Below are 24,505 nucleotides of genomic sequence, written 5' to 3'. Positions count from 1 at the left end.
GGAACTGGATGATCTTTAAGGGCCCTTCCAACCCAAACCCCTCTGTGATTCTCTGATTAATGGCAATCCTGAGGGTTTGCTCTCTTTCAACAAAGAGCTGCACAGATTCTGAGATGCTTAAACAAAAACATCAAAGGCAAAGTATTCAGAGAACTATGTAAGACCAGCTTATGCAGTTGGAAAATGAAGAGACAAGCCTTCAGGCACGCAGTCTCTAGTTAAATTTGTGTTCAAAAGCTTTGCCAGTCCAAACCAGAAGTTTGTAAGTCTGGTAATTGTAAGACATGACTTTCCTCATGAATACAGAGAGAAAAATAGCTAAGATGGTTCCTAACAAAGGATTCATATCTCTAATATTCTACTGGGTAATTAATCTCCCCACTTCTTTTGAATCTCACTACACAAAGCAATGTATTCAGGCAGGTATTACATGGCTGGTACAATAAGAATTAGTTGCAAAGTTCTACTCTGTTTAAACCTTAATTCATATCTACTGAAAACTGTTCTAAAGGCTTAAAAGAATTTATAACCTACCTTCCCCAAGATAGGTTCTAACCTATCTGTATGGCAGCACAGAATGGATTGGGTGGGAAGGGATCTCGAAGATCATCCCATTCCACCTCTCTGCCAAGGGCAGGGACACCTTCCACTATCCCAGGATGTTCCAAGCCCCATCCAACCTGGCCTTGGACACTTCCAGGGCTTCTAATGATTAAACTTGTCTAATGTAAAACCAGTGCTCACACACTGACAACACTCTGGGGGGCAGAGCAGAACAAATCTGGTTACTTCAGATGGAGCAGGTGAATGTGCTGACAGTCCCTCACAAAATGCACAACAAAAAGTTTCCTACTCCCAGTTTTCTAAAGCAATAAGGGGGGGAAAAACCCCAAAACCTAAAGAAAATGAAAAGCAAACCCTGTGCAAGACGTGGCTGCTGTGCCTTCCTAAACCTGTCAGCCACAACACCAGGTCGTACGTGCATGGCAGAAATAAATGGACTCAACCTGGTTATGGATGTTAACTGCAGAATAAAATCAACTCAGTCTGAGGGGTTTGTGTGAACTAATACCAACAGGAAAGCAAAAATTCCCAGCTCAGACTCAGACTACAGGCCTGTGTATTTACCAGTTACAGTGTCTCATAATGCTGAGCAAAAATCCAAAATATTAGCAGGAATGCTAAGAAATTCAGTCTTAATAATTCCAGAGTTAGACTTATTCTAAAATTTTTCATTTAGACAGAAAACCTTGTCCAAACCTTGTCCTGTTCCTGACCACAATTCTCTTATGAAACTTATTTTTAAATTTATTACCTGCCCCATTCAGCAGAAGAGTGACAAGGTCTCAACTCTGTCATTATTAATATCCACAAAAGGAAGACAAGGTTTGGATTTCAGCCAAGGAAAATTTGTCCATTGAACTGCAGCATTTCCACCAATAACAGCCTACTTCAAACCTCACAAAATGCTTCAAAAGGAGTGGGAAAGAGGGCAATGTTTGGCACAAAGGAAGAAATGCTATCCAGAGACCAATCTAGAAAGGTCAAAGAGGAAAGCATTTGCCTAACATGCTAAATAAAAATAATGTGCAGGATCCTGTCAGACCAGCATGTTCTCCACTTGGCATAAGCAAGGCCCTAATGATATTCCAACAAAATAAAATTTTTTTACCATTAACTTTTGGATATACATTCAATCAGGAATGGGTTTACTTCCACAACTCTAATTTACATGTGGGAAGGAGCCTTCATGTCAGGCAGCCAAATCATACCTGGGTTAGAGATACCAGGGCCATCCTTCCTACATCTGCTCTGCCTTCCCAGCTCCATGACATCTCCATTCTTGTGCCTGGCAGAAGCAGAAGATAATATGGGAAATCCATGCAATATGGGATTTCCTTCTGTGCCTGTCTCTCCAGTCTCTCATCCCTCTCCTCCTTTCCCTTACTTTACATAGAGAAAGAGATTCTTAAGTTCGTAATGCTTAGTTTTATTAAACTGAAGTATTTGTTGACAGAAGATTAAATGAATAAAGCTGTGTCCCAGGAATTTATGTTCCAGGATCCCATTGTTGCTCCCAGTAAAATGGTTAGACAAACTTCCTTTGGGTGCCTAATTCCAAGTTTTAAGTTATCTCCTATATCCTTGGAAGATGTGCCATGCCTAGATGGCTTGGGTAGCACATGGAGTGTGCCACACTGCACACACATCCCTGTGTTATTCCAACTTCACTAACTGGTATAATGAAAATTATAAACTCCTGATCATCACTGTAACACCACAATGACAACTTCACAGCCACTCTTGTGGGCACCTTCAGGAATAACTGTGTGTGGCACTGCCATCAGCAGAGCAGCCTTAGCACAGCAGAATCCAGCAGAATGCCATTTCTTTGTGTTCAGTTCTGGGCCCCTCAGGTCAGGAAAGAGATTCAGGGGCTGGAGCGGGGCCAGAGAAGAGCAACGAGGCTGGAGAAGGGACTGGATGTGGCACTGAGTGTCCTCTGAAACACCTCCAGGGACAGAGAATCCACCATGTCTTGATCCAACCCCACTGGGATCACCAGCCCAGGGCACTCTGTGCCCTGGGCTGGTGATCCCAGTGGGGTTGGATCAAGGGTTGGATTTGGTGATCTCAGAGGTCTCTTCCAACCCAACTGAGAAGAGCAACGAGGCTGGAGAAGGGACTGGAGCACAAGTGCTGTGGGGAGAGGCTGAGGGAGCTGGGGGTGTTTAGCCTGGAGAAGAGGAGGCTCAGAGGTGACCTCAGCACTGTTTGGAACTGCCTGAAGGGAAGTTCTGGCCAGCTGGGGGTTGGTCTCTTCTCCCAGGCACTCAGCAATAGGACAAGGGGGCACGATGGGCTCAAGCTCTGCCAGGGGAAATTGAAGTTGGAGAGCAGAAAGCAATTCTTTGCAGAGAGAGTGTTCAGGGATTGGAATGGGCTGCCCAGAGAGGGGGTGGATTCCCCATCCCTGGAGGTTTTTAACCTGAACTTGGCTGTGGCACTGAGTGCCATGATCTGGTAAAGGGACTGGAGTTGGACCAAGGGTTGGACTTGATGATCTCGGAGGTCTTTTCCAACTCAGCTGATTCTATGACTCTATGATTCTTCCCACTGGCTCCAGCCCTTCACCCTCAGTCACAAGTTGAGGGTGCACAAAGCAGCACTTCAGCCTGAACCACCCCCCTCACCTGTGACAGTCACCATCAGGCAGACACCACCTGACAGAGCCTGGCAGCAGCACAGCTCTGGGCTTCGTGGATATTCCAAATCCAAGTGAAAATCAAATTACTGAGAAGCAAGTAAAAATTCACACTTTCCTCTAAAGATAATAATTGAATTTCCATGTAAAGCAGAAATTTATTTTTCAATAATGGAACTCCATTCTTTTCAACTAGGATGTCTATTCCTAGGTGCCACATTCTTTTCCTGTTAATAGTATTTTTCTTTCCCCAAGGCGAGTCACTCTGGAAAATGCCAATCGCTTGAAAGAGAAAAATTGACAAACAAACCCAAGTGTCACAAAAATGAATGTTCTTGCTCGATGGTACAGATGCCACATACTGATAACTTAAACCTCAATCACAAAAGTTCCAAATTACTCAACAATAGTAACTGGCTTCAGGACAAGGAAATAAAACTTAAAGCTACAACTGTGAAAATAGTTTCTACTAATACACTGCTAAGCACATGATCTGCTTGGCTTTGCTCTACTTTGGCTGGGAAGTGTTTCGCAGAAAGACGGAAAAAGTTTTTGATGGCTTATTCAAAAGGAAAAATAGCCATTTATCAGGTTATGTAAAAATCTCATACTTGTGTTGGAAACTACAAATTGGCAGAACACATTTAATTACCACTGGCTCTTCTAGAACATTAGGTAAAAAATAACGATGGTATAATCACATTAAGGGTTTGTCTTTGTTGGTTTAAGACAAAGATTTTAGTCAAAGGCCTCATTAAATCTTAGATCATTCTGTGCACAGCTTAGCTCCTCCGTGGGTCTACAAAAACAAGGAAGTACAACCATAATCCACAGAAATACAAGAAAGATGGAGAAGCTTCCAAGTTTTTTAGGTGTACACAGAGACAAAGGTTTTCCCCCCTTGAATGAAAATTTTTCATTAGAAGCTACAGCTGCTGAAATGAAATTATTTGTGAAATCAACCCTCAAAATCAGGACTTCTGGCCATATAGTGAATATGGTAAATATGTGCTCATAAGCATATTCCCATCAAGGATCACTGTCTAGAACTCCTTGAAGGGAAGTTCTGGCCAGGTGGGGGTTGGTCTCTTCTCCCAGGCACTCAGCAATAGGACAAGGGGGCACGATGGGCTCAAGCTCTGCCAGGGGAAATTGAAGTTGGAGAGCAGAAAGAAATTCTTTGCAGAGAGAGTGCTCAGGGATTGGAATGGGCTGCCCAGAGAGGGGGTGGATTCCCCATCCCTGGAGGTTTTTCAGCTGAGCTTGGCCGTGGCACTGAGTGCCATGATCTGGTAAAGGGACTGGAGTTGGACCAAGGGTTGGACTTGATGATCTCAGAGGTCTTTTCCAACCCAATCCATTCTATGATTTTATGAAAAAAACCCACACTCTGCACCACATCCAGATGAAGAGTGACTCCAGCAAGGCTGTAGTACCTCAAAATTACTAAATCAATTATAGCCAAAGCTTTCATGGTATGTCCACTTGCCAAAATGGTTTGGGTTGAAAGGGACCTTGAAGTTCATTCCACCCCTTGCCATGGGCAGGACACCTTCCACTAGCCCAGGTTGCTCCAAGCTCCATCCAACCGGGCCTTGGACACTTCCAGGGATGAGGCTTCTCTTATTTTCCAAAATACTTCTTGAAAATTCAATGTACTCCTGGCATTCTGACCACAATTAGAAAAATGCACGCAACTGAATTAAAAATAATGTTGCACAGGAAAATAAAAACTATAGCTCTGTGATCCAAGTCAAGGACCAAAGTTTCTGTACAAATCTGCAAGATCACAAATCAGAATTGCAAACACCCTAATGCAAACAAAAATTTTCATTACAGATTAATCAGATTCAAGTGTTCCTCTGATTCTGAGGTTTGGTGCCAGTGACAGTTTTGGTTTTGAAACACACTTATGTTTTCCTTCATTTCCCTTAGAGACACAGCAAAACCCACCACAGCCATCACCTCCTAAGAGCACAGTATTCCTTTGCACCATGTGCATTAAACAGACAGATATACCTCTTTCTATTGTATTAATGACTTAGTTATCAAGGTAGTTAATTATCCACCACCTTCTGGACAGGTAGTTAGGGTTAGTTAGCACTGGCAAGTCAACTACCATTTTCTTCAAGGAGAATTCTTGCCCCATAAATACAGTATTAAATAGGAGTTCATCTGCAGGCTCCTTAGACAAACTACATTTAAGCATTGCAGTTGAGTAGACTGACATCACAGCTTAAGGCTTGATTCACACACTGGATCTGATCTGTTATGCAAATTAAAATATCTACTGCTAATTGGAAAACCTCAAGCTCTGCTGTATGTGCAAGACGTGTATTTGGGAACTTCTCCTGTGTTAATTTAAGGATTTAATGCAATTAACAGGTAAGCAAACTCACTGCTCCTCTTGCCCACTTCAGTGGCAGATGTTGCCTCCTTCTCCCACCCACACACATTTGCATCCCTGACTGTGGAAATCTACTCTTTATTTAGCATTTTCAAATTCTATTCCCTTTCTACAACCAAGGCTGCTTCCATTTATTTGAAGCTTTGCAGTAATTACTCTTCTCTCCTGACAAAATTATTGGAAGGCAGATAAAACTGTTTCAGAGCTTGAACTAATTTGATCATGACACAAAACCTTCACCACTGAAATGTGCTGCTCCCATCAGTGGTTCATTCTATGCTCAATATAATAGATATCATATGAATAAATTTCTCTTTCACTTTGTATATGTCAAAAAATCTACTAGACTTCAGGAGTTAATTGTGGAATGGGTTAAAATACAGACTTTTCTTGCAGATGTACTAAAAACAACTTAAAAACCCATCATCATTTATTTTGGGGAAGGAGCAGGAAGATAAAGGTGAAAGAGAACAGGGAACTAAACAGAGAGCACACAGGCACACTTTCAGCTACCCTCACTTCACCTATAATGTATAAGTAATAAAATAAAAATAAAATCATAAAGGAAAAATGCAAAATAACATGGCATCTCCACAGAACTGGTACTCCAGTAGCCTGCTGGAGAAAACAAAACAAAGCAAATGGAGATCACTAATCAATATTTCCAGACAGGCAATGCACAGCACTGCCTTTTCATTTCTTTAGCCTTTACACACAACAACCAATAAACAAACCCACAAAATTTAACTGTTAAAAGGTGTTTCACACACCAGACAAAGCAGTTTCCGGGCTCTGCTGGATGTGGGCAGTGGTTCATTTGAATGATCTGATGTCTGAATGCTCCTGCCCCAAAAGAAGGCACAGACATCTGGCAGGACAATGAAGGGAAAACAGTTAATGTGTAATTTAATAACATGTAATTTATTAACAAATGCAGCTTTGGGTGGATTTAACCCATTAGCAGACCTGAAAAACAAATTTTAACAAAGAATAGTACAAAAAACATAGAATTTATTGTGCTTTATCAGAGTTCCTCACCACGACCTGAAATGCAGCTCAGTTTCCCCAGTTCATTCACTTTCCTACTCATCCAGGGGACCTGCCAGTAAACAGACATCAAGTCTAAACCATTCATAATGTGGCATCAGTGCATCTGGAACTAAACAGATCATCCTTTTTCCCTGAATTACAGAGCCATTTTCATCAGAAAATGTGCAGTGGAACATCACAACCTGAGCAGGTCACTGCAGATATTTTCAGAATTATGAAGAATAAATCCCTTATGGAGTTGTAAGTCACAGGCCATACTTTAATATCCCACATTACTGCAAAAACCACCATTCTTTTACTCATGTATCAACCCAATACAATTTGTATGTGTCATCCAGAAGGATGGTCACCAAAAACTCTAGACCTACTCCTTGCAAGACACCAAGTTTTAAAACTTTATTTAATACAACACATCAGTTTGCTTCTTAGTTTCCTTTAACAAGCAATTTCCTCTGAAGAATTAAAAAAAATCATTTTTGAGCCAATAGGTTTTCTTTTTTTTTCTTTTATAATGGGTTATTTGAAGCCGTTCAGGTTTTGGAATATCAGGATAAATGTCACAGAGATAAATCACCAGCACACCTCGTGAAACTTGCTGCAGCACTCTCAGTAAACAAGCTGGAGCATATGGTTACAATTAGGATTTGTATGACCACAGAAATCAGAAGCCGTGGTCATGAACCACAGCCTCACTCTGCTGTGCATTGCTGGTCCCTGCTCCAAACAGCTGACAGGCTCCATACAGGAACAGCAGAGCTCCCAGCACTCCACAAGCCTGGACAGTGTGGGGTGGACATCACAGAAAACAGACTTTACACAATTTAAAAACACTCTAAAATTTGAGAATGTTTAGTATGGACTACTTTGTCAAAGGGTGGAGTGGTGGTGGCCAAGGGTCCCCAGGAGCATCAGCCTCTCCAAAGGAAATAAAAAACCCTGCAGTTTCACAGAATCCCAGAGCAGGGCAGGCTGGAAGTGACCACAGGGAGGCATCTGCTCCAGCAGGGCCATCCCAGAGCACACAGCATGCGACTGTGTCCAGAGGGCTCTGGGATATCCTCAGGGAGGAGACTCCACGCCCTCTCTGGTCTCTATTCAGAGCTTGGTCACTGCACAGCAAAGAAATTCTTCCTCCTGTCCAGGAGAACTTCCTGGGCATCAGTTCCTGCCTGTTCCTCTTGTCCCATGGCAGGGACCCCGAGCAGAGCCTGGTCTGTGCTCTGACCCCTCCCTGCAGGCACTTAAACTCTCACCAGTGTCAATGGAAGACTTCCAAGAACTATCAAGCCCAGGAACTCACAGTATAAATTGCTCTTCTGAGAAAGAATGCTTTGCTATCACTGCCATCAATGCCTATGAAAAGAGCAGAGCTCATAGAGTAAAAAAGTCTCTGCTACATGTTCAGCTACTTGTAATTAAGGGTAGCTTACTGTCACAAACATGTTGGTGGAGCTCACAACTGAACAATTTCATGGAATCCCAGGATGGTTTGGGTTGGAAGGGACCTTAAAGCCATGGGCAGGGACACCTTCCACCAGCCCAGGTTGCTCCAAGCCCTGTCCAAACTGGCCTTAGACACTTCCAGGGATCCAGGGACAACCACAGCTTCTCTGTCCAACCTGTGCCAGGGCCTCCCCACCCTCCAAACAGCAATTCCTTCCCAATATCCCATCTAACCCTGCCCTCTGGCACTGGGCACCCATTCCCTGTGTCCTGTCCCTCTATCCGTTGTCCCAGGTCCCTGCCCATCTCTCCTGGAGCCCCTTTAGGCACTGGCAGGGGCCCTCAGGTGTCCCTGGAGCCTTCTCTTCTCCAGGTGAGCCCCCCCAGCTCTCCCAGCCTGGCTCCAGAGCAGAGGAGCTCCAGCCCTCAGATCATTAATATTTCTTTAAAAATTACACTACAACTCTTCTGGTTTCAGATCTTTGCAGCTGAAAAGCCCCAGGAGTTTGGTGGAGCTGGAGCCAAGTGCCACTAGAAGTGTTGTTGCTGTATAACCATTTTATACTTTCACATCATTCAAAAACACAAAGGTACAATAGATTGCAAGAAAAAAACAAAGAACACAGTGTATGTCAAAGCAAGTGCCTAAGAGCTTGATAGTCAACACATCTCTGGTCTGTATTTATACGAGAGACAAGGTTTTTCTGTACTTTTTCATGAGTTTTACTCATGAAAACATGAATATTCTCAAAGGGGACACTGAGGCACTGCTCTGGCATCCAAACTCATCCCAACTCCAAACCAGCTCCAAGCACAGATTTTGGTCAGGATGGAGCTGCTCCATCAGCAGCTTTTTCAGACTGACCCCACCACAGCTACACAATTATAAACACTCAACTACTTATCCTCAAAGAACATGTGCTTGAACTGCAGCCACTTGTTTTGCCCTGGGTCAAGCACATCTCCAGAGGAACCAAGAGAAAGGTTAAAGATCTGAAAACTATCTAAATCTTCCCATCCAGGCAGGTGAAAACACCACAGTTACAGTGACAAGAAGACAATGCTGCTATGGGCTTCCAGAACAGGGAAAAACAAAGATGAACAGACAGAACTGGTACAAAAAGCTCAGATCCACATTTCTGCTGTGGTGAGCATGAAGAGGCAACTAAACATTGACTAAGCACCAGCAACAGACAAGGCTGTAATTATGAAGCAGATCATACATCAGATCTGTGACACATCATGAAAAGGCTCTGGAAGGCACAAACAAGCAGCATGAAATATCTGTCAGCAGAACAGAAGGTTGGTGGAACCACAAGAAATAACTACATTGCTGGTAGCTTGTAGCTTTCTGTGTCTCTCTATTTGGATATATTTTAATCTAACTATTACAAATCAGGCCAGGTAAAATTGAAGAAGACAAAGGTATTAACATAAAACATTAAATATTAAGAAATAGTTTTCTTATTAAGGTAAAGATTAACCTGCAAGTGCTTCTATTACCACAAAGTAGAACCATTAAATATAGGAATAAGCTACAGAATATATAAATCAGAGAAGTACAACACAGGTCAGACATATTCAAGTACTTTAATGATCAACAGCATAATGCAGAGTAAAGCATTTTACTTGCATGATATAAAGTCATTAGTGGCCAGGAATGTTTGTCTAGTTCCAACCAAAGAGCACATACATGAGAAAACAAGTCATCATTGATCACTACCCACTGAATTCTGCAGTTTATATTAATGCTACAACAGTATCTTGGTGGGCAGATTAGTTGTGATGATGACTGGGTGACTAATGAAGATGAATATGGTTACTGCCTCTTCTTTAGTTCCTTACAGATTTAATATTGTGCCCATTACATCTATAAAAAACCCAAACAGCACAAACCAAGTCAATTAGAACTTACTGTTGCAGTAACTCCTTAGTCCTGCAAGCTGAATTAAAATCTTTGGGGTTTTTTAATAGCAAAGTATAAACTGGATCAACTATTTAAAAGGAAATCATTTAAATCCACTTCTTTTTCAATAGTCTTGGGCAGCACTAACATTTCCCTGTTAGCACATCATCTGGCAGTTCCTCGCTGTAACAAGGATTTTATTTTGCAAGCAATAAAATGACTAATTAAAAAAAAATCCTCGTCCACAAAAAGTCAAGTTGGTTGACTGTAGACCATGAATTGGCATAGGCTAATAATACTCAGCAAGAAAAGAAGAGGGCATGAATAGCCAAAAAAAAAAGACTTTTTTGACAGGAAGTTGGTTCAATGTATGTTGTGAACCAAGAAATGTGAATTTGTAGTTTCCAATAAATGAGTTTCTAATATCTAATTTCTACTGCCATGCATCTTGATGTCATTGACTTAAGAGCTGGACTCGATGATCCATGTGGGTTCCTTCCAACTCAGAATAGTCTGTGCTTAGAGCTGATTTATGCCCTCACTACACTGTATTTCACAATTATTTTGCACACAAACAGAAAGACTGCAAAGACAAAGCAAAGCTGATTCAGTATAGAGACACTGTCTCCCATAATATACTCCTGGAAAAGCTGGTAGCCCATGGCTTGGACAGGTGTACCCTCTGCTGGGTCAGGAGCTGGCTGGAGGGTCGGGCCCAGAGAGTGCTGGTGAATGGAGCTGTGTCCAGCTGGTCACCAGTGGTGTCCCCCAGGGGTCAGTGTTGGGTCCAGTCCTGTTTAACATCTTTATTGATGATTCAGATGAGGGGATTGAGTCCATCATCAGCGAATTTGCTGATGACACCAAGCTGGGAGGGAGTGTTGACCTGCTGGAAGGCAGGAGGGCTCTGCAGAGGGATCTGGATAGACTGGAGAGATGGGCTGATTCCAGTGGGATGAAGTTCAACAAGGCCAAGTGCAGGTCCTGCCCTTTGGCCACCCCAACCCCCTGCAGTGCTCCAGGCTGGGCACAGAGTGGCTGGAGAGCAGCCAGGCAGAGGGACCTGGGGGCACTGAGGGACAGGAAGCTCAACAGGAGCCACCAGTGTGCCCAGGTGGCCAAGAAGGCCAAGGGGATCCTGGCCTGGATCCAAACTAGCGTGGCCAGCAGGCCCAGGGCAGTGACCCTTCCCCTGGACTCTGCCTTGGGGAGGCCACACCTTGAGTGTTGTGTTCAGTTCTGGGCCCCTCAGTTGAGGCAAGAGATTGAGGGGCTGGAGCGGGGCCAGAGAAGAGCAACGAGGCTGGAGAAGGGACTGGAGCACAAGTGCTGTGGGGAGAGGCTGAGGGAGCTGGGGGTGTTTAGCCTGGAGAAGAGGAGGCTCAGAGGTGACCTCAGCACTGTCTGGAACTGCCTGAAGGGAAGTTCTGGCCAGGTGGGGGTTGGTCTCTTCTCCCAGGCACTCAGCAATAGGACAAGGGGGCACGATGGGCTCAAGCTCTGCCAGGGGAAATTGAAGTTGGAGAGCAGGAGGAAATTCTTTGCAGAGAGAGTGCTCAGGCATTGGAATGGGCTGCCCAGAGAGGGGGTGGATTCCCCATCCCTGGAGGTTTTTCAGCTGAGCTTGGCCGTGGCACTGAGTGCCATGATCTGGTAAAGGGACTGGAGTTGGACCAAGGGTTGGATTTGATGATCTCGGAGGTCTTTTCCAACCCAATCCATTCTATGATTCTATGATTTTATTCTAATATTCTTTATTAAATTACAAAAATTAATATCATTCTTTTTGCCCTCCTTCCAAGTCTGCAAATGTTTCTCTGACTACTGGAGGATGCTGGAATTGGTATTAGGAGTCTAATCCAGGTGTTTTATATCCTGGATGGACAAAGGTACTGGCAAACAGATAACCTGGATGCAGTCTGGGACCAAACCCAGAAGTAACTGGGTTGAGGATGTTGCTGTGCAGTTTCAGAGCTAAGGAGGCTCAGGAGAGGGAAAAAAAAACAGACTATGAAGGATGAGAAGCAGGAGAAGGTTAACTGTGGGAAAGGGTAAACTTCTGTTCATATTGTGTATAATTATCACTCCTGCTGAATCACAAGGAAGGAAAAGGGGGGTGGATTTAAAATATGGTGCTTTTAAGAGTTTGTTGATCTCCTGCTGCTGTGTAAGTGACTACCAAATAGGCACAATATAATACATAGTCACGTAGATTACTGTGGTATCAAGTTAAATAAGTACAATAATTATTTTAGGTCTTAAATTTCACATGGAAAAAAATAAATTTAAAACCAGGCTACTATGTCCTTTCATCCTAAGTAGATTATAGTTAGGCTCCTTCAGCAAACTTATCTTAAGCATTATGTGGTATTTAAAATGCACTCAGCAACATAAAAGTGAATTTTCAATTCTTCCATTCTTCTGTCAATCCCTATCCTGTAAAGAATACACACAAAAAAAATACAACACAGAAATCACATCAAAGTTTTCCACAGCTGTTCACTGCTCAACACTTGCCTCTGTTCCATAACAGTTTGCTCTATGCTGATCTGTACTGCACTCTACCCATGTACCTGATCCTACATAAACCAAAGGATTGATATGAGTTAATTCAGAGATCAGATGGGCAAATATGCCATTTATTCCACCAATTCTACTGTGTCCAGGCTTCATCTATCTGCAGTGTAACATCTTATAAAGGCAAAAAATATAAAAAAAAAAAGGCCCCATCAACCAACTGTTTGGGCACAGACAGAAAAAAACATTTCTATTTTCTAACAGGATGTGGTACTTATTTTTTCCCCTTTCCCAGGCAGGAAAATAGAAAGCTTTTTATAAAGGCTGCTCTTCTTGAAGCTTTAAATCACGATATTTAATTTGCTGGGAGAAGAGATGGCACTTCAGGTACTCCTGAAAGAGGCAAGAAAACAGGCGTAGGCGTACACCAAAGGAGCTGTTAAGGGAATGGTGCAGGAGGAGTGAAGGGTGGAAGTGTGGGAAAAGACAAAAGCAGACATAGGTTGAAACCTTAAGAGTTTGCATTAAGACATGGAAACTTGATATACAACAAGTAAAAAGTTGTGGGGGACGTAGTACCAGAGGTGTTACAGAGACAGGATGGAGCCTGGCAATGTGGATGGGTTTACAAATGAATCCAGCAACCAGAAGAAAGGAAGGAGGATGTTCTGCCTGTGGCAGGGCTGAGGCAGAAAGATATTAAAGAGATCAGAACAGTAACACAATCAGGTAATAGCAAAATACACGTCAAGAACTGTAAAACTACAAACAGATACTGAAAACTGATGTAGAAAAACAAGTTCAGTGCAATCTTCAAGTGCAATTTTCTCCTGCAGTTGAAATGAGGGAAAAGAATATACCTGATGGAACTCCTGAATGAAACACTGTAAGGAACAATTTAATTAATTTTGTCTGTTTAAGAGCGTTGCAAACCAAGCCACTGCTTTCTGAGCATTGATGTTACCAATGCAACCCTGCTGCCTCCATGAGGACAGCCCCGTGCACTGCCACGCACTGGGAAGGATTTTCTGGCAGACCAGTTGCGGCCTGAACTTTAATATTCCCTAGGGATGCTGCCAGTGAATGGATTTCACAAAAGAGAAGAATAAATAGTATCGTTTTTAACAGCAGCTGACTGGCAAAGAGTTATTTAGTTTATCGGGGAGAAGGAAAATAACGTCTACCTTTACTGTTAGCACCATATTATGTTTTATTCCTACTAGGTGGAGAAGTAAAAACTTTAGGAATAATTTTTATGTGTAATACACACCAGTAAAACACATCTGGCATGGGGAAGAAAGCAACCACCAACCAAAACACAGTATAACAAGCACGAGAAACCTTTTTCTGAACAAAGAATGGCATCAAGTCTTTCCTGTTCTTCAGGCAGTTTTTCTCAATAGCAAACAGTCCACCCGTGAAAAGTCAGAATCTAATCATACTAATCAGGAAAAAATATCAGTTAACTTACTGTGAAAGGTATTCACTGCAATGTGTTACAAAAATTCCTATATAGGTCATTCCCTTACATCACAAAACCCTTATTTGGAGGGACCCCTTGAGCCAACCTGGTCCAAGCACAGTCACAGAGTAGGTCACCATATCCCCTGAGTAATTATAAAGAATCAAACAAGCACATGAAACTATTTCTTACAACGTTGTAATTAACTCAAATCATGTGATTTATCCAATAGGGCACTACTCGGTTGGTTGAGGTATTTTTTGTTATGTCAGTAAAAAAAATAACAGGGACTAGGTGATACTTTCACCATCTGTTGTCCTGCAGGTATAATTGCCTCAGATTCTAACACATCTCAAGATGGCCCAGGCAGGATTACAATCCAAGCAGGCCTGTGGACAGCTTTTCTACACTGCCATCACTTGCTGAGAAAGAAATGGGCTACAGGTGTGTTTGCAGGAGAGGTCACACAGAAAGCAATGCTTCATATGGTTTGAAGTAAAATTTATAGAAAATCAGACTCACTTGCCACCCCAGATGCAATTCCATAAAGCAATCCTCCTCCATCTGTTTGCTGCTGAAAGACTTGGGTCCCTGGAGGAGGGCTTCTCTCTTGTCTAATGAAATTATACAGCAAAGTTTTCACAAGTCTGCTGGTGTATGGGAGACTGGAAAGAGAAAGAAAACAGCTTTATTTGACTCATAACTCACAAAAAAATGGCACCACAAATCCCAGGCAGGGAGCAAAGGCTGGTGTTTGGCATCAAAGATAGTCAGGAACTCTTCTAGCACTGACCAGACTGGGCAGGGAAAGAACACCAAAGCTTTGTCTATGCAAAGCTGCCCAGGGTCATGGAAACCACCTTTTGTTTTCTTTTTCCAGTATTACTTTAAAACAAACCACTTAGTATGTTGAATTGTCATACTCACCTCATAACACAACCTGAAAAATATTCATGCAAGGGTAAGAAACGTTGTATTTGCTCAGTTTTCCTTCAATGCTTCGGTCACACAGAACAGGCAACAGCAGCATTTCTCCACACCACAGTAACTTTGTCTGTGTGTGCAGCTCAGACCAATCTTACAGATCTCCCACTAAAGCATTCTATAAATTTGCAGAGACCAATGAAACAACTGACCACACACCAGCGAGTTTGACAAACGCACATAAAGTTTGTTGGGCTTAAATAAGAATTTGTAGTATTTCCAAACTGAGCAGGATTTCCAGAGAAGCAAACACACAGTGCCCATTCCCATCTGATACAGAGGTGAAAAGACAGAACTGTGCTAGGATGAACCCTCTAACCACTAGTAGAAGCCAGGAAGATAAGGGGTTAATGTGTATGTCCCAAACACTGATAGCTGGATGGCTGTGGAACCAACCAAGGATTTTCAGGAATCCCTGCCAAGGATTGCTGGTAATAACATGTGTGACAAAGAGCAGGATGTGGCTGCAGCAAGTGCCCTATGGAGGTAGGGCAGAACAAACATCCCTGTTCTGGCTCCTGGAGACCAGCACAACATGGGACAGGAGTGAGAGTGAGCAACAGGCATGGACTAGTGGGGGGATCAGACCACCCACCACCCTCAAACCTTCTGGCCCATTCCCAGAAAGGTCTGGAGAACAGACAGTGTACGAGAATTAATTTGCAAGGAAAGCAAGAAACTTCTCTCCAGGGAGAGGAAAACTTAAAAGGTGTCACTAGGAGGGCTGGACAGCACCCCAGGACCCTGGACACCCCTCAGCTGGAGTCAGGAGCGGTGATCTCTCTCCTTTCCTTTCTCTCTCCCCCTCTTTGACCCATCTCTCTGTCATTCTCTCTTTGTGTCTCTCCTCCCTTTCACCCCACCCCTTTATCCAAACCCACCGCCATGTGCTTGCAATGGAGGTCAGGGACTGACACCCCAATTTCCAGAACAGGTGTGTAATTTACTAACAAAACTCTGTGAGTGTTTGCAGACCCTCTGCCTTTTGTCATTCCTTTTGACCAGGAAAACCTACAAATCCTGGGTGCTGCCTTCCCCTCAGGAGTGGGACACCAGACCTGTACCCCTTCAACTCCTCACACTGCTCTGGGCTCCCTGGCACCACATTCCCACCTTTCTTTCCAGGGGTCACCTGCCACTCCCAAATCAGATCACATACTAACTCTTCTCCCAAACATTTTCCATTTCCCCCCAAATCCTCAACTCCTTCAGATCAGAAATTTAAGTACCACCAGACCCCACACACCCTGAGGCTCTGCCCCTGCCCTGTTTCAGACTGACGTCTGACCCGTGCTCCAAGCTGAGAATCACAGAATGGATTGGGTTGGAAAAGCCCTCTGAGATCATCAAGTCCAACCCTTGGTCCAACTCCAGTCCCTTTACCAGATCATGGCACTCAGTGCCACGGCCAAGCTCAGCTGAAAAACCTCCAGGGATGGGGAATCCACCCCCTCTCTGGGCAGCCCATTCCAATGCCTGAGCACTCTCTCTGCAAAGAAGTTTTTTCTCATCTCCAACTTCAGTTTCCCCTGGCAGAGCTTGAGCCCATCGTGCCCCCTTGTCCTATTGCTGAGTGCCTGGGAGAAGAGACCAACCCCCAGCTGGCCAGAACTTCCCTTCAGGCAGTTCCAGACAGTGCTGAGGTCACCTCTGAGCCTCCTCTTCTCCAGGCTAAACACCCCCAGCTCCCTCAGCCTCTCCCCACAGCACTTGTGCTCCAGTCCCTTCTCCAGCCTCGTTGCTCTTCTCTGCACATCACCCCAGAGCAGAATCTCTGTTTCACACCTGGTAGTAACATCAGAAAGCCAGGCAATAAATATGTTTATCAAAAACCTGCCCATGTGGAACCTAAAGTTGAACGAGGATGAATGAGAGCCTAAAATGCATATAAGCCACTGTGAACAAAGCATTTAAACACAACAACCAACTTGCCAGAGCAAGTGGTATTACTCACACAACCAAGTTTATCACCTGCTAAGTATTTCCTTCAGCTCAGCATAGCACACACTGGTGTCTTTGCAAGGGCTGCCTATTTTATTTGTATGGCAAGAAGCCTTTGGCACTTCTGACCTACATGGGTTAACCAGGCTGCAGTGCTACAGGAAAACACCCAGAGCTGAAGCAAAAAAAAAAGAACCATCCTGAAAAGTGAATGCTGCTATAAGTCAATGAAATTACCCTCAAAAAATCAAAATTTTCTCACGAATAGTTTTACTGATGTCTGGATTCTTAGATTTAAGTCTGAAACCCTCCAACAGCCTTTACAAGTGTTTGCTTTTGTGTTCTCTTTTCTTTCGAGCAGAACAAGTTTTCTATGAAAATGTATTTTGCTGCCTTTTGTTTCCAGGTACAAACAACAAGAAGTGATCAGAAGCATTTGCTCTGCCACCAGGCACCACCCCAGAGCAGGACATACCATCGACCGTGCATCAGGTATCTGTGAATGATGCTCTCTCGTAGAATTTCCTTGTGGAATAACTGGCATGAGAGGAACACGATGAGAGTTGTCACAGCTTCCAGAGAAATGCTGTATGTGATATCTCTGTGGGAAAAGGGAGAATTTGTAGAGATTAATCTGTTGGGTTTGTTTACAAACCGACTTCCAAGAACACTTCCAGCTTCACCTGAAGTTACAGACTGTGTAGCACAGACAGTTTCGACTGGGAACACATAAACAACAAACTCAAGAAACACAGAACCATTTCACACCAAAACAGGGTTGTTTTTCTTAGACATAAGCACTTCCTTTGATAGGCCAAAAGACAAAACTATGTAAAAACAGTGAGGTATTGCCCAGAACACTCCAGCTGCAGTTTTCAGATTACACTCCATCCCAAAAATAGTAAATATATCACAAGAGTGTGCCCTTTGTCCTGTTAAATGAAATTGTCACAAAACCTTTATGCAAAGTCAGGGAATGTCCAGCTAACCAAACACACCTCCATCTGCCAGGAAAAGCAGATTCCTATGAAAGAAATAGACTATACAAATGGTAGTTCAAGTGTACAAAAAGCTCAGGGTATCAGGAGACCACATAAATTGTTCAGCTTCAAATGATAGTTTTGAGGTAACAGGGAAGTAGAAAGTTTCAAGATACTCCAGACAATCCCAAAGGATGTGCTGTGATGATTGAACACTGACACCAGACAGGTCAGCAAAGCTCATTAAGTCCAGGTTGATTAGGAAAGGCTGTGCAGCAAAGTGGATGACAGACCCACTATTTAGGGTATCTTGTGCTTTATATTCCTACCTCTGTCTGCAATGATTTTGTTACATATCTTCCTTTTAAAAGGGACAGGAAAAAGGCATTTGCTGCTGTAGTCAGTAATAAACTGCAGGATGCAGAAAACCTAAAACACAATGAATTAACTTGGACATGAATCAGCACCATTCTTGCTTTCAACCAAAGACCATCATTTCCTTCTCCAAAAAGAGACACTTCATTTGGTGCAACAGAACCATCCAGTAATTCCTTACAAATATTGCTATTAAGGATTATTATTGTTACCACAAGTGCTTTTAATGTTTTCCCTGCTGTCACTATTTAATTTTCACAGTGTTGCTTCACAATCCAGTATTGTTAACTTACAACTTGCATCAATTACCAAGGTTTTTTGACCTGGGATCTACTAAAAATTCAAAATCTATTTATTATTGTAAAATTAAAATGTTTATAGTATCTCTATTTAAATTTTTTTAAAAATCCCAACCAAACCACCAAACAACAAATGAGCATCCACAGGTGTTTAATCAGTGATGAAGTTTTACTTTGTTACTATGTCACCTTCCAAAATTGTTCTTCTCAACAGTTAAAACAGATATAAAACCAAGTGCTCTTTCAAATAATGATGACTTGAAAACTACAGTGCAATGTCCTGAACCAAATTAATTAAACCCAGACAAGACTGTATTTGCATTACTCTCAGGATCAGAACTGGTGTGGTCCTTACCAAAACAAACAGGATTTCATTTAGAAGAAATCTATCTGATTTTTAACACTCTCAAATAATTTAATATTCTCAAGTGTGCTGCCAGAGATACTGTAAATAACACACAATACAGTGAAGTGTGAAGTTTCTGGGTGCCAGAGTTTCCGAGCAGAGAGTGCAGTTATTTACTCGAAGCCAACAGCAAACTGGAATCACGATTTCCAGGATCACAATCCATAAAAAAGCAGCACATCTGATACAAAAATGTTTCTGAAAGTGAAGGTTATGCAAACTCAGTTTTTATTTGCTGCTGTCTGATTTGCTCATGTGAACCCCTAATAACTTACAGATCAGGGAAAGAGGTACAGCTTGAGTACCACCTAAAAATCACAAAGTCTCTTCTAATTAGTTTTAGTTTCTGTGAGTTACTTGACTTTTTGCCCACTCCTAAGGAAGTTCACCAGTGTAAATGATGATAATTAGAACAGGCCACAGGTTACACTCTGATGTGGTTCCTCTGCAAATTCAGCCCAGTCAGAAGCAAGGCTGTGCTGGGAGCATGTCCCAGTTCAGCAGGTGGGACCAGTTTATCCCTGTGTGGGGGTGACCAAAGCTGTGCATTCTAAACCCTCCATTCATTGCCCACAACTGTTCCCAATGGCCCATTGGCAGCAGCTGCCCAGGGCACAGCTGAGCCCTCAGGCTGGGAGCTGGCTGGGAAAGAAGCCTGGCAGAGGAGCTGGGACAACTCCCCTCCAGGGACTCCTTGGCACCTCCACACCCACCTGAGGGCTCAGCTCTGCTCAGGGGCCACCAACCATTCCAAAATCCCCCCTGACTCCCAGAGTCAGATCCCCCAGTGTGGAACTCCCTGCCCTGGGGGAGGCACTGGGGGCTCCCACCTGCACCTGAGGGGAGAGAATCTTGAGGTTTGGGGACTTGGGGACCACTCATTGGATCCAGAGGAGGAGCAGAACCTGGACAGGAGGAGCCCCCCACTCTCGCCCAGACTGTGCCATCATCTGCACCAACAGGTTTGTCCCTTCCTTTTCCTTTGGCCTCGGTGGAACCACGTGGGGCTCAGCACAGGGGCCACCAAACCCCCCTGTGTTTGTGCCCCAGGGGGTGGGTTACACTGGTGGGTTTGGGGGTTAAACCCAATTTCTCTTTGTTAAACCCATTGCATTTATTGTAATGTTGTTATTAAACTGTAGCTCCGACTTATAATCTCCTTTGTGTTGTTTCAACTGACAGTTTACCTTTAAACCAGCCCAGAGCAGCACCCACTGCCTCTCCAAACCAGGGATGCTGCAAAATCCACCACCCACCCTCATCCCAAGCACAGAAAAGAACACACAAACACATATATACATATATAGATAGATATCTATATCTCAACTATCAGAGGTTTAGCCACCAGAAAAAAAAACCCCTAAGAAACATTTTTCTATCAAAATAAAAACAACAGCTTGGAAAAATACTTTTGTTAAAAAACCTTCAGAAGTTCATCATTATTACCAAGGGCTGAGAATACAAGAACAAGGTCTCCCATCTTCAGCTAATGAATGAAAAGGGTCACTTCATGACACACTACAACAGGAACCGAGTCCCTTTGCACAAAGGAAATAAATTCTGGAGTTTATTATACTTTTTCTCCATTTCAGTGATTCTTCCATCCATTTTACTGATAAGCCATACAAGTGTAATAGCAAATTTGAGGAAACATTACAAAATTGTTTTCTGTTTTGATAAGAATCAGCATTAAAAAAATAAGCAAAGAGGTTACTGTAATGTATTAAGTAAACTTTTGGGAGAAAAAGATCTGCTTTCAATATCCTTGCATAACTCTGAAAGAAAAAAACGAACAGCTAAATTCATGCAGCCCCAGTCAGTGAGTTATTCTCATTTTCTCTCCATTCAAAACCCAGACAGGGCACATTTAACTGCAGAAACATTCCACTCAACCTGTAGAATCTGTTCAAATTAAATCTGCCCTGACATAAACACAACCAGGGCCCTGATATCGGGGGTAACCCCTCAGCTACAGTCACCCTTAATTTATCAGCACAAGGATAAAGATTCAGAGCAAAAGTATTTTCTCCACCAAGGGTCAAATGTACGGTTTTCTGAAACTCAAGCATTTCCAAAGGGTCACAAGAACTACCAGGAACCTCTTTTAACTTCAAAGAAAATACTGTTTATTTATATTGAGAGACTATAGAATGGAAGGTCTTGGTTTTGATTTTATTTTATTCAAGGCAATCAGTCTTACAGAATGACTTTACATGGAATTTATGCTGATCTTCAACTTCCTCTGAAAACTGTCTGCTTGCAGATAAGAAGGAAACTAGAAATAATGAACTCATGTATCAATTACATGTCAAAATTATTTGGCTATTTATTTCAGAAAACCAGAACAACTGCATGTTGTTTTCAGTTTCTGTGGCATTTGGGGCTTTTTTTCCCCTTCTCGAGTGTCTTATAAAACAAAACAAAACCCACAGGACTCAGACAAAGTTCATGTCCTGAGAAAATGGACTTCATACAGCAATGTATCAAAACATACACAGGTCTTTTCCTCCTCCTGGATTTTCTCATTTAGAGAATAAATATTTGGACATTCAATAGTTATCCTCAATTTTTTCCTCTTTCTTTCTCTCTCTCCCCTTTCCACTGGAGGATATATTCACATATCAGGTGGAAAAGCTACCAGACAATATTCTCTTGTCTCTCAAGACATGCACTTTTCATGAGGAAAGAATCTGGCACAGACTGAACTCTTGAAATCACAGCAACCATTTCCCTCTTTGGGTTCTCTCCTTTTTACAGGTAGCTGTCCTTGTATTGCATTTTCTTACTCAGTGACACAAAGCAAGTGCCTGTTCCTTGAACCAGATGGAAAAGGTCCAGGTTCTTGCACGTTAAAACTGATTTCTGGCAACAAACCTTCTATGTAAACGTTTACTCTCTAAAGAAAAGACATGTCATATATTTTGGAGATTATCTTAAATTATGGATTCCTCACAGAACGACAACTTGAGCTCCAAAATACAAGATTTCCCCATACTACAACAAATGTGTGCATGTATTTAACATGTGCTCAGTATCTCCATTTCAATGGGAAACTGATACAGCAGTGGATTCCTTCCAAAAGCAAACGAGGCCAGATCATTTCAACAAGCACTTCTAATTTAAACAACCCCACACAGTCTGAATTATAGTACTCTTTAGATAACAACTCATTAAATCAAAAGACAAAAATCAGAATCATCAAACCACAGAATTGGTTGGAAAGGACCTTAAGGCTCATCTTGTTCCACCCCCTGCCATGGGCAGGGACACCTTCCACTAGCCCAGGTTGTTCCAACAGTTGCCCAGTCTGGCCTTTGACACTTGCAGGGATAAGGAGTCCACAACAAATTTTTCCTCTGGGTAACAAATTCTAGTAATTCAGAAACAACCTTCCATCTTAATGCTTTTTGTCAGGTTGGTAACAGTGACCCTGAGCTCCTCTGAGACCTCAGCACTGCACTTAGACTGAAAGTAGCAATGCTTTAGCAGAAATGGGTGCAGTATCTAACTCTTCCAGGACACAGACTGGAAACAGCATCAGTTCTCTTCTGGTTTTCCATCAAGAATGTACATTTTCATTGATTTCTTTTTTAAATTAATTATGGTGTCAAAATTGTAAATTTTATTCTAGTAATTGAATTCTAGACTGGTTTGAGTTGGAAGGAACTCCAAAGATGATCAGGTTCCACTCTCTGCCATGGGCAGGGACACCTTCCACGAGCTCAGATTACTCCAAGCCCCATCCAACCTTAGCCTAACTACTGTTTCCACATGGAACAGGACAAGAACTACAGTCCTGTTAAAACCTCAGCTTCCCAGTATGCTGGCATCTGCTTTTTCCATTCAAAACCATGTGGATGACCTTCTATCAGCATCACCTACCAAGAACTCCAACAATCTCCCTGTGTGTCACCATCCTGCTGCTGCTGGCTCCTCTCCAAGGCCAAGCACAACTCACAAGTGCTTTCTGTGCTCCCAATCATTCAGCTTTGTTCCCTCCCTGCCAGAGAGGGCTCTGACAGAGAAACCAAGGTGAAGCACAGAGGCACCATAGAGGAAAATCTCAGCTAGGAACTCCAATTAACACTCTGAAGGCACATGCTGTTGTAAACACTTTAATTACTCTGTGAAATGTAGCTATTTCTATATCAGCACACTGAGGCTGGGAGCTCATAAATAATTTCACACCTACAGAGCAAACAGACTGAACAGTTAGAAACCAAGCTCTGAATTCCAACTCCCATCCCAAGACCAAGCCCCCTCCCTGTTCAAATGTTTTCTCCTGAACTTTCACCCAGCCAGAGCCATCTACTCCGAGTATTAAGAGGTTAAAAGGTAACCCATTTTCTAATTTAGGAGAGTTGCCAAAAGGGCTGATTCATACAAAAACTCTCAAATCATACAGGAACCAGGTTTCATTTCCCTGCTTCCTGAGGGCCCATCAGAAAGGTGAAAGAGGAGTCACCACAGAGAATAGGATCAGTTTTGAAAACTGAAAAGCAAGTAGAATATCTGGTTATCACTCTCAGGATACAAGTACAACAACTCAAAGAGAATATAATCTTTCCTGTTGGAGTCACTCCTAATTTTACACCCACTGATGGCACACATGCACCGTGGCAGCTGATAATGCACGACACTCCTTACAGCTGACTCCAAATATTTGGGAGCTGTCCCAAAGGGGCACTCAACAAACACTGACTGGAAGCACAAAGTGCCTCTGACATTTCCTCCTGTGTCTCCCCTCACTGGGTGTTCTTGAGTGGGAGAAGAACAAGAATGAGGAAACAAACACTCCCAGAGTGGTTTGGGTTGGAAAGGACCTCAAAGATCATCCAGTCCCACCTCCTGCCATGGGCAGGGACACCTCCCACCAGCCCAGGCTGCTTCAAGCCCCATCCAGCCTGGCCTTGGACAAGTCCAGGGATCCAGGGGCAGTCACAGCTTCTCTGCCCAACCTGTGCCAGGATCTCCCCACCCTCACAGCCAACAATTCCTTCCCAATATCCCATCTAACCCTGCCCTCTGGCACTGGGAAGCCATTCCCTGTGTCCTGTCCCTCCATGCCTTGTCCCCAGTCCCTCACCAGCTCTCCTGGAGCCCCTTTAGGCACTGGCAGGGGCTTTCAGGTGTCCCTGGAGCCTTCTCTTCTCCAGGTGAGCCCCCCAGTTCTCCCAGCCTGTCCCACAGCAGAGGGGCTCCAGCCCTGGGGCATCAAAAGTATGGAAATACTCTGAAAGTAGTGCCTAAAGGACTAACATGACAGTTGTATTCCAGAGCCTTTATTCCCAGACCTGTTCCCAAACCATTTGAAGATTATGTGGCTGTTTACATTTTCACCTCACTGGCATCCATTTCTTCCCTCTACAGATTAAAAATACTAGAAAAAGTTTTGGAATTTTAAACATTGCACAGAGACTCTGTATCTATATTTACTTTTCATATCAACAGCTCCTGTTAGCTACATCCAATAAAGCTAATTAAGGAGACACTATTTTTCAAACAGGACACAAGACAGCAGTCCAAATTC

At 43.1% G+C, this 24,505-nt stretch overlaps 1 protein-coding gene across 2 annotated transcripts in view; it reads right to left on the bottom strand.

Moving 5' to 3' along the window:
- DYM (dymeclin) overlaps positions 1–24,505 on the bottom strand; it is a 236,759-nt gene that overhangs the window by 165,037 nt on the left and 47,217 nt on the right. For both annotated transcript variants that reach the window (XM_071580989.1, XM_071580988.1), the window contains exons 7-8: positions 17,391–17,516; positions 14,513–14,655 (exon numbers count right to left, since the gene is read on the bottom strand). In XM_071580989.1, coding sequence (XP_071437090.1) covers positions 14,513–14,655; positions 17,391–17,516 — 269 coding nt within the window. The remainder of the gene's footprint in view (positions 1–14,512; positions 14,656–17,390; positions 17,517–24,505) is intronic.

This window comes from Pithys albifrons, chromosome Z, assembly GCF_047495875.1.
Source record: "Pithys albifrons albifrons isolate INPA30051 chromosome Z, PitAlb_v1, whole genome shotgun sequence".
Taxonomy (NCBI): domain Eukaryota; kingdom Metazoa; phylum Chordata; class Aves; order Passeriformes; family Thamnophilidae; genus Pithys; species Pithys albifrons.
This window is presented reverse-complemented; position numbering and strand designations above follow the sequence as displayed.